The 11,574-nt window shown below is 37.5% G+C and overlaps 1 protein-coding gene across 1 annotated transcript in view; it reads left to right on the top strand.

The window, feature by feature from the left end:
• Positions 1-11,574, top strand: part of Larp1b (La ribonucleoprotein domain family, member 1B) — a 108,611-nt gene that overhangs the window by 95,439 nt on the left and 1,598 nt on the right. The window contains 4 exon segments of the mRNA XM_013515251.1: positions 2,451-2,611; positions 3,141-3,285; positions 9,101-9,210; positions 9,992-10,119. Of these exon segments, the coding sequence (XP_013370705.1) occupies positions 2,451-2,611; positions 3,141-3,285; positions 9,101-9,210; positions 9,992-10,119 (544 nt within the window).

Genomic DNA, 11,574 nt, shown 5'->3' with positions numbered 1-11,574 from the left:
AAGGTGTGTTCTATGGGCTAAGATGTGGTCTATTTTAGAGAATGACCCATGTGCAGCTGAGAAAAATGTATATTTTCTTTGGTCTTTTGAGAAAGGGTTTCACTATGTAGTTCAGGCTGGCTTTGAACTCACTTAGTAGCCCAGGCTGGCCAGGAACTTGCAGCAATCTTCCTGCCTCAGCCTCCTGAGTGCTGGGATTACTGGCGTGCATCACCACGCCCAGATGATGTGTGTAATTTTTTAAAAATTTGAAAAAAATATTTGTGAGGATGTGGAGAAATTGGAATCCTTTTGTATTGCTGGTGGGAATACAAAATGCACCAGCCACTGTAAAAAAAGTGACATTTTCTCACATTGTTAAAACACAGAATTACTATATGACCTAGCTATTCTATTCCTAGCTGTGCATCCAAAAATATTGAAAACAGGGACGCAAATAGGTATTTGTATGCCCCTGTTCGTGGAATTATTCATAGCCAAAAGGTAGGAACAGCCCGACTGTCCCTCAACAAAGGATTGGATAAACACAACTTGGTGTACACAGACAATGGGATATAAACATTAGCTATAGAAAGGAGTGCAGTTTGATAAATGCTTCTACACAAAGTTTGAAAACGTTGTGCTCAGTGAAGTAATACAGATATAGAAGGATAAATACTGTGTGACCCACTTACGTGAAGTACCCAGAGCAGTGAAATCCATAGAGACAGAAGGTGGGACACAGGTTGCTAGGGGGTCGGGAGGAGGAGAGGAGTAGGTGTTGTTTAAAGGTACAGCTTTTGGGAGAACGATGAAGTTTGAGTAGCGATAGTGATGGTTACATTATATTGTGAAGATATTAGGTATATTTCCACACACAGACACACAGACACACACAGACACACACACACACACACACACACACACACGTGCGTGCATACCTACCTGTCTACAGGCACACAAATGCCTCAAAAATTCACCACTGCTTTCATTAGAAGGCTTTTCAGTATTAGTGGGGAAAGTTTTTATATCTGGCTCATAGTAATGCAGTTTCTAAAATCTTATTTTTGCTTGAAAACTGAAAATTTATCATTGGGAACAAGTATTTAGTTGTTTTTATTGATGTTAAGGACTCATTTTCTTCATTTTCAAAGAAACATATGATAAATGATGAAGTCTAAATAACTATAGTTTGTTGGCTGGTCTTTCATTGTACTTTTTTTTTTCATTTGAGACAGGGTCTCCCTATGTAGTTCACACTGGCCTTGAACCGCTATGTAGCCTAGGCTGACCTTGAACTTGCAGCAATACTCCTGCCTCAGCCTCCCCAGGGCTGGGATTATAGGCATGCACCACCACACCTGACTCTCCATTGTACTTTAATATGTTACAAAGTGTTTTGTGTTTCTGTCTCACCCTGGAAATTGTGGTAAAAAAACACACAACCTAAAATCTACCATCTTTACTATCTCTAAATGCACAGCTCAGTGTATGTACATACTTGTTAAATAGATATCCAGAACATTTTTATCTTGCAAAACTGAAGATTCCATTCCACTGATAACACACACACACACACACACACACACACACACACACACAAAGATATGTACTCAAGGCTTAAGATGTCATAAAGTTTATTTTTCTGTTGTATAAAGAATACCTTCTTAGCTAGGCGTGGTGTCTTATTCCTGTAATCCCAGCACTCAGGAAGCTGAGGCAGGAGGATTGCTGTGAGTCTGAGGCCAGCCTGGGCTACAAAGTGAATTCAACGTCAGCCTCAAGTACATAGGAAAACCCTGTCTCAAAAACAAAAAAAAGAACATCTTTTTTTGTGAAGCACAATAAAGTTGTGCTGGCTTATGTTGGAGCTAGCATTTTTTTTTTCATGGAAATAGGGCAGCAAAAAAAGAATACAGTCACTATTAACCAAAAATGGGTGCTACTGCCTCAGTTCACATCAGCAGTTTTACATATCATTGCTTCTCCACCATCAGGACAAATTTCAACCCCTCAGAAAACACAAATAGTGTCTTGTGCTACGATGAAAATAGATTTAACGTTTCAGAAGGTTCTTGGGAATGCACTAAGGGTCTACAGACCACACTTTGAAAACTTGTGACTTAAATCAGTGTCTTAGCAAGATCATTTGGGGGCAGGACAGAAGCGGGATCTTGGGGGAAACAGGACAGCAGTAGCTTCCAGCGAGAGAGAGGAAGGCCTAGCTGTGAATAATGGAGTACAGATGGAAAGGAAAGGACATTTCAAAGTGGCATTATTCTTTATCAACTTCCGAGCGCATTTGTGTGTTGAACGTCCTCAGCACTTCCCATTGTCCATCTGTGTGCTATTAGTTGATTAGGAAATACTTTTTTCCCACTGCTCAGACACTCAATAATAAAAAACTTGGATTCTACACTTGCTTCTTGATACTTCAGTTTGAAGGCTTTCCCCTCCCCCTCTTCCAACAGCAGTTCAAATCCTTCGCCTTCAGAAGCTGCACCACTCGTGGGAAGCTGTGGGTGTGCTCCCCATCCGCTCCCCAAGTTCCAGCACCCTTCTCACGAGCTTTTGAAGGAAAATGGCTTTACCCAACAAGTGTATCACAAGTACCGTCAAAGATGTCTAAGTGGTAAGATACTTGTCTTTTCCTACCTGTATTTAAAATAAAAATATAATTCTAAAAATTCAAATTCTGTCTTTTAATATCCAGTTAAGATATTCTTTTATTAGCCAGGTGTGGTGGTGCATGCATGTAATCCCAGCATTTGGGAGGCTGAGGCAAGAGGATGACCATGAGTTCCAGGCCAGCCTGGGCTACATAGTGAGTTCAAGGCCAGCCTGCACTACAAAGTGAGACCATGTCTCAAAAAAAAAAAAGGATATTCTTTTATTTCGTTATAGTAGTAATTACCTTATTTATACATTTTTATTCATATTTTATACCTTAAACACATTTAGTACAATATATTCTTGTTATTGACAAATGTTTGTAATGTGAGCAGAGTGTCATCAGATGGATTAATATCTGTCCTCTAGAAGAAATCCAAATACATTTGGAGGATTAAGATGTCTCAGTTTTCATTTTAAGCTATATAAAATGACTGCTATCTTGACTTTTACTACTGCACTTAACTTTAAAATATTTTTAACTTTTCCAGAGAGAAAACGCTTAGGAATTGGACAGTCACAAGAAATGAATACTCTCTTTCGTTTCTGGTCCTTTTTCCTCAGAGATCACTTCAATAAAAAAATGTATGAGGAATTTAAACAACTTGCTTGGGAAGATGCAAAAGAAAATTACAGGTCAAATATCATATTTTTACATTTGGGAACAATTTTTAAAAATAATTTAAGAAACAAGTGCTAAAATAACCTACTTTTGTACTGTGAAAGTTCCACACCATATCTTGACTGAGGGCTATGTTCATTAGCTATTATTGCATAACAAATTACCCCAAAACTCAAAAAACTAAAACTAGAAACATGTTTTAGGGCAAAGACTCTAGGTAGTTCTGTCCTGTGGTCTCTTACGAGGTTGCAGGCAAGGTGTTGATGGGGCTTAGATTGACAAGAGTTAAATTGGGCCAGAAGGTGCTTTTCAGGCTATTTCTTAGTCTCTGGCCACAAAAGCCTCCCATAGAGTATTTTACAACATATGTGTTGGGAATTTGCCCCAGACTCACTTTGTTGGTGCAGATAATAAAGCACTTAGACACCAAGAAATCTTGACAAGGTTTTTACTTCTGGAGAAGGGCATGGGCACACACTAGCGTGAGGCAGCAGGCACGCAGCGAGGCCGCTGTAGCAGGCTCTTTTTATCCCTGACACTAACCTGGACAAACATTTTCCGTAATTCGGTGTGCCCATTGAGAGGAGGGGAGCGGCTTTGAGTCAGGATGGAGACACTTCTGTTCATGTTTGTGTTAGAAAAGACCTTGTTTCTTACACATGCATGACCCAGAGCAAGTGATCTAAGAAAGGACAGCTTCCAAGATGTCAAAACTCTGATAAGAATTGTATTTGTACCCTGTAAAAACAAAACATTTAATTTTCATCTGACATCTGTATAGATCAAGAACAGCAGATGCATGACAGTGGTACTTCCATTTCCTTCTCCTTGGCCCAGTACTGACATCTTTCATCAACCCCATCGCTGTTCTATGGTCGTTTTTATTGAACTTTTCAGAGTTACACTCTGACTATGGCTTTTGTGGCTTCTTCTAATTGACTTGAGTTGGCACAAAAATCAGAATTTACCATTCTTGATCTCAGTGTTGTTGTTCAGGCTGTGGTTTGTTGCCCATTAGTGAGTTGTGAAATCAACGTAAGGATTCTGTCTTGCTGTGGAAGATAGAGTAGAAAGTATCAGACTACACTGAATTTAGCTGCACAATTTATACATACTTACAAATTTGAGGATTGTTTTGTACAACATGTTATACACATGCGCATTTTTATAGGTGCATATATTGACTTAGTTACAAGGTAAGATATTTTTTCATATTATTAGATAGGTAGAAAAGTTTGAAAACTATTGTTTTGATATCAGTATACTTTGTTTACCTGTTTTGCAATTTCTTTTTGTTCCTTAGGACTTTCTAATAACTTCTCTTAGCTGTTTCCACCTAAGTATAGGTTGGAAATTCCTCCTTTTCACTGATGTGTCCACATAGTTCTTTGTAGATTTCTAATAGCTTTTTTAACACCATTTCTTACTTTTATGTCTGTTTCTATAATATTCCCCAGTAGACTATATTAGGTGCTTCTTCTGGAGAGGTATAGTTAAGTACCTCAAGGCTTTGAAGTCAGACCTTTGTTTGAATCTCAGTCCATTAATTTACCATGACTTGGATAGGTTATACTCCCACTGTTCTTTATAAAGCAGGAGAAATTGTGAGATACCTTCACAGTGTCATTGTGAGGGTGGAACAAAGCACGTAGCAGACCTAACACCTGAACTGACATATAGTAGTGCTCAAAATGATTAATATTAGGAAAGAAATCAGCACTAAATCTATCCACCAACTGAAAACAACAATAAGATGAACTCTGAAAATAGAGACCTAGTAGTTATTACATTTAATATACCAGTTCTGGTCTAGGAGTTTTACAAATATCTGTTCTTGAAAATAGAACATTATTGTCCCCATATTCAGGGGTATGATTATAAGTCTAGGATTCAAATATAGTTCTAATCCTGAGTGTTTTCCACTTCTTTTTTTTTTTTGTACCAAAAATCGAACTCAGGACCTTTCATTTGCTAGGCAGGCGCTGTGCTGCTGAGCTCTATCCCCGCCCTCCACTTCTTACAGGTAGTGAAAAATGAACACTGAGGGGACCAGTCATTTGCCTCTGCTCTTCACTCTAGCAGGACGCATGTTTGGGTTGTGTTAGTGATACCATGCTCTTGGTCTTTGAAATAATATATGAAGAGATAAAAGCAAAATTCCAAATATTGTTTATTCAATGCAAAATTGTATTGAATATTGATTGGCTTTTACCAGTAATCTAAGAAGTTTTTGATTCTTCAAAGACATTTAACTTGATAAAAAGAAAATTGAGAGAGAGACAGATAGATAGAGAGAAGAAAGAGACAAAAGAGAAGGAAAAGGAGGCAGATCTAGGCTTTCTCCCCAAAGAGTTTATTTCATTGGTTTGGATCAGCGCCTGGGGATGAGCTTTTCAAAATGCTGTCCAGAGGGGCTGGGGATTTAGCTCAGCGGCAAAGTGCCTGCCTGGCAAGCGCAAGGACGTGAGTTCGATTCCTGGTACCAGAAGAAAAGACAAAAACAAACAAACAAACAAAAATATCAAAATGCTGTCCAGGGGGCTGGGGATTTAGCTCAGCGGCAAAAGCGCCTGCCTGGCAAGCACAAGGTCGTGAGTTCGGTTCCCGGAACCAGAGAAAAACCAAAAAAAAAAAAAAAAAAAAAAAAAATTGCTGTCCAGGTAACTCTAATATGTAAGTGATGTCGGAAACGACTGATATCAGTATGATGTCATCAGGGCAGGTTCATAAGTCTGAGTTGGCATTCCCTGAGTCCTTAGTTCTCATAGCCTTCAGTAATAAAAGCTCAGTCAATAGCAGTACTTCAGGCTGCCAAAGCAAAGGGTTAGTACATAGGCATATATATTTTCTAAGAGGAAAAAAACAATAAAACAATGATATGGAATTTCAAAATAAGATAATAGGAAATTAACAGTGATTATTATATTGCATATTATCTTCAAAGTAGTTGCTCAGATTTCAAGATCTAGGCATGCAGAAGTGATCATACAATATAAGCACAAACCATTCTTTTCAATGCACTAATAGAAATTAATAGTATAATTATCTTATCTATCTTGTGTATCTATATATATATTTTTTTCTCTTCCTCTCTGCCCCATCCCAGTTGTTCTTTCCCTTTCAACATTTTCTATCTCTTTCACAATATCTATTGTATATTTTAGACCTTATTTATGCTTTCAGTTTTTTACACTAGGTAGATAATACGATGTTAACACATGTGAGTCAGATTTATTTCACTGATAAGTATGGTCTCAAGTTGCATCCATTTACCTATAAATGCCTCAAGTTTATCCTTTTTTATAGCTGAGTAGTACTGCATTGTATAAAAATACCACATCTTCTTTATCCATTCCTTGGTGGATGGGCATTTGACTTGTTTCCAAAATTTAGCTATTACAAATTGTGCTGCTATAAACATGGGTGCACATATATCACTGTGATATGATGTTTTCAATTCTTCTGGAAAAATACCCAGAAGGGGAATAGCTTGGTTGAATGGGACCCCTAATCCTAGTTTTTTAAAGGAATCTCCACACTGATTTCCACAGTGATTGTACTAATCTACAGTGTAGAAGGGTTCCTTTTTCCCCACAGCCCCACTAGCATTTGTTATTGCTTGATTTCTTGATGATAGCCATTCTTTCTGGGGTGAGATGGAATCTCAGTGTTGTTTCAATTTGCATCTCTTGAATAACTAATGATGTTGAACATTTTCTCATGTATTTATTTACCATTTGTATTTCTTCATCTAAGAAGTGTGTATTCATCGCAGATGACCATTTTTGGATTGGGTCTTTGGATTTAGGGGGTCTGATTTTTCCAATTCTTTATGTTTTCTAGATATAAGTCCTTTATCTGAGGTACTGTTGGCCAGAAGTTTTTCCTATTCTGTGGGTTATCTTTTCACTCTGTTGGTGATTTCTTTTGATGTGCAAAAACATTTTAATAAGATGAGATCCCAGTTGTTGATTCTTTGGAGTATTTCCTTTTTATTTATTTATTTATTTATTTATTTATTTATTTCCAGTACCAGGAATTGAACTCACGACCTCGCACTTGCCAGGCAGGCGCTGTGCCCCTGAGCTAAATCCCCACCCCCTGGAGTGTTTCCTATACAGTTTGGGTTTTGTTCATGAACTTTGTGCCTACTCCTATGTCTTCAAGATTTCTACCTACTTTCTCTTCCAGTAGATACAGTGTTTCTGTTTTAACATTTAAATCCTTCATCCATTTTGACTTTAGTGCATGGTGATAGACATGGATCTAGCTTTAGTCTTTAGCATGTAGATAGCCAGGTTTTCTAGCACCATTTATTAAAGAGCCTATGTTTCTTCCAGTGAATATGTTTGGCCCCTTTGTCAAAGATAAAGTGGCTGAATGTGTTTGTAGCTGTGTCTATATCATCTAATCTGTTCCACTGATACTCAGGTCTGTTTTTTTTTTTTTGCCAGTACCATTACTTATTTTACTTCTTTGTCTTTTTGAGACAAGGTCTCACTATGCAGTTCAGGCTGGCCTTGAACTCATTTTGTAGCCCAGGCTGGTCTTAAACTTGCAATGATCCTCCTGCATCCTGGTCTTAAACTTGCAATGATCCTCCTGTAATCCCCTTCTGGGATTACAGGCGTTTGCCACCATGCCTGGCTAGTACATAGGTATATAGATAGCAGTGCTGCATTTCTCTTAGTGGCTTGTCAAAAAACATGTTAATTCTTTTATACAGATAGTTACTCTCCATCAATAATAAACTATTTATAAAACACACACAATGCTGGGCGTGGTGGCACACATCTGTAATCCCAGCACTTGGGAAGCTGGGGCAGGAGGATCACTGTGAATTTGAGGCCAGCTTAGGCTACATAAGCGAGTTCAAGACCAGCATACACTACATAACAAGATCCTTTCTCAAAAAAAGAGAACAAACCCCACCAAATACACACACGTACCCACTTCCTGTGTACAATAGCCAGCCGGCAATAAAGAATTTGTAACCTATTCCACTGAGGCACTCAGGACTTAAGGATTCTGAGAAATTTTTTAACTGTGGCATGTTAGTTGGGTCAGCAAGACATGATTCTTTACTTCTGCCTTAATGGCCTTGTCCACTCCTGGGTTCTACTTATTACCATTAGTTAAAATTGAGCCCATATAACATTGATCGACTGTCTAGAACTTGTCTCAGGTTCTCTACATAGCTATAGAAGAAGCAAGAAAATTTGTTTTCAGATATATGTAGTGACTGTAGCTCTTACCAGAATATCCACAATTAAATATACTTTTTAACTAGGCAGAGGTTCTCTCTGAGGAGCCATTAAATTATGTCTGGAGATTATAGCTGAATGGGTTAATTACATCCAGTGTTCAAGGCATAAAAGTATGGTCTTCTTTCTCTAGAATGATTATATTCAAGAGTATTTACTATGATGGACAATGCACCATTATAAATTTTGGCTTTAGAAAAATTAAAACATTTCCAATGTCCCTATATCTTTTGATCATTTCTTCAGAAATTCTTGGGAGAGATACAGTGACTATCTAAACAAGCCAGACTCTTAACCAGCAAGGGCTGCCTCTAATCTGCAAATTCCTGGTATAGCTTCATTATGTACTATGGCTGATTAAAACAAAAGAGAGACAGAAAATGGTGGCAAAACCATCTTGTGTTATTAATTAGTACTTCAGTTAAAAACCTGTGTGCTACAAATTTATTTCTTGTTTCTTATTATTGTTTAGGAGTATTCATGTCATATTTGCTTATTGCTGCTATGATGTGTTTGCATAATATAGCAAAAAATTTATTATAATCTCTTTCTTTTCTGTGTATAGGTATGGGTTAGAATGTCTGTTCAGGTTTTACAGTTATGGACTGGAAAAAAAATTCAGACAAGAAATTTTTAAGGATTTCCAAGAAGAAACCAAAAAAGATTACGAATCTGGTAAAAACAAAAAATCTTATTCTGTTTGGAATTTGTAAACTTGACTTTATTGATAACTAGGGAAGGAGTTCATAGCATTTGTCTTTAGAGTGCATCCCTTAAGGCATTTATGCTTGGTGAACGATGGGATACCATATAGAAAAAAGGCCTTTCTTGCGAAGTGTGGGAAAATACCGCCCCTGAGTACTTCCCTTGTGGAGGTATATGCTGTCATTATCCTCTTAACAAACACGGCTACTCACCACTGCTCCTCACATGAAAGCCTGTGTGACCGTACTAGATGTGCTTGAAAAGGCAGACAACCACAGTGGGGTCTGGGTCCCATATCCAGTGCTTAGGGGCTCTGTGACCTTGGTGAGTTACTCAGTCTTGCCAGCTTCAGATTTCTCATTTGTTGTATATACAAAAGCACCCAGCTTTCAAGGTTATACATGGTTCAGATTGGTTTCCCACATAATAAAGCACTTAAGTAATACCTGTCATAAACAAGGAAGTGTTAGCTGCTATTTATGTTAATTCATTGCACATATTAGTCTCAAAATCAAGAGAAGGCATATTTAAAAATTTAGAGCTGGGTGTGGTGGTACACGCCTGTAATCCCAGCACTTGGGAGGCTGAGGCAGGAGGAAAGCCTGAATTACATGGTGAGATGCTGTCGCTAAAAAAAAAAGAAAAGCATATATTGAAAGATAAGTGGGTTATTGCTGGTTGAATCATGTTTGATATGAATCTCATTTTAAATTCCATATAATTTATAGTGTATATTCTTCTGTGATATTAGGTCAGCTGTACGGACTAGAAAAATTTTGGGCCTATCTGAAATATTCTCAATCTAAGACACATTCTGTTGACCCAAAGCTTCAGGAATACCTCTGTAGTTTTAAGAAGTTAGAAGACTTCCGCATTGATGTAAGTGTTAAGTTGTTTTCTTAATTTAAAAAAAAAAAAAGTGAGAAAAAAGGAAAAAATAGAAACAAAGCTTTTGTAATTGAGGAGTGAAGGGAAGGGGTGAAGGGAGGGGAGGGGGATGGGAGAAAAAAAATCAAGTTTTATGCCATGTACCGGTGCAAATTCCCTATGATAAATGTGATTATTATGTGTATCTAAAATGTACCAATAAAATCTGATTTAAAAAAAAATGCAACACACTGAAATTCTATTTCACTTATAACTCACTGCACATATTTTCCTTCCTGAAAATTAGATATTATTAAAAGAAAATGACTTTCTAAAACAAAGTTCTTTATTCATTTTATTGCCCGTATATTTCTGTCACTTCTTAGTAACTTAGTTTTGGTTTTTGTTTTTTGAGACAAGATCTCCCTATGTAGTTCATGATGACCTTGATTTCACTATGTACCCCAGGCGAGCCTCAAACTTGGCGGTTGGTGATCCTCCTGCTTCAGCCTCCTGAGTGCTGGGATTATAGGTGTGCACCACACTTAGCTTCTTCTCAATGGCTTTCTTAATTTTATAATTTTTGCTTTTAATTTTTAAATATGAAAATTTAACTTTTCAGTTTTAAAATCAAATTTTGAAACAGGCCCAAAAATAGCTGAGTAAATTGTCATATATTCTTCAGTTAGATTTTCCAATGTGGACATTTTATGTAACCACAGTGCAACTGTCAGTCACTTTAATTTTGCTACTCTAGGGGCCGGGGATTTAGCTCAGCGGCAAAAGCGTTTGCCTGGCAAGCGCAAGGTCGTGAGTTCGGTTCCCGGTACCAGAGAAAAACCAAAAAAAAAAAAAAAAAAATTTTGCTACTCTAGTTGAGCAATTTTTACATTTAGTAATTTTTTTTTGAGACAGGATTTCACGATGTAGTTCCAGCTGGCCTTGAATTCACTGTGTAGCCTGGGTTGGCCTTGAACTTGTGCCGATTCTCCTGCCTCAGCCTCCTGAGTGCTGGGCTTGTAGGCACGTGCCATCATACCTAGCTCCTTTTTACTTTTTAAATGTACTTTAATACACACAATTTTTGTAACATGCCTATGTGGATTTCAAGTTCCTTCATAATAAAGTTAAGGCACAAATGTCATTTACATGTGTGCAGGCGGAGAAATAAACTTCAATGAATTTGATTTAAAGTGATAAAGGAAAAATTAAAAAGAAAATGGAATGAATGTAAGGAAAATCAGGGCAAAAGAAGAAAAAGAAACAATGAGAAATAAAGCATAAAGAAAAACTAGAAAGTTTTCTGTCTTCAAAAGAAAAGAGGCTGGGGATATAGCTCAGTGGCACAAAGCCTGCCTGGCAAGCACAAGGTCCAGAGTTCAAGTCCCAGTACAAAAAAGGAAAGAGAAAGAAAGAAAGAAAGAAAGAAAGAAAGAAAGAAAGAAAGAAAGAAAGAAAGAAAGAAAG

This window comes from Chinchilla lanigera, unplaced genomic scaffold (assembly GCF_000276665.1).
Source record: "Chinchilla lanigera isolate Chin_1 unplaced genomic scaffold, ChiLan1.0 scaffold00027, whole genome shotgun sequence".
In the NCBI taxonomy this organism is placed as follows: Eukaryota; Metazoa; Chordata; class Mammalia; order Rodentia; family Chinchillidae; genus Chinchilla; species Chinchilla lanigera.
Note: the sequence above shows the minus strand (reverse complement) of the source record. Positions and strands in the feature narration are given on the sequence as shown.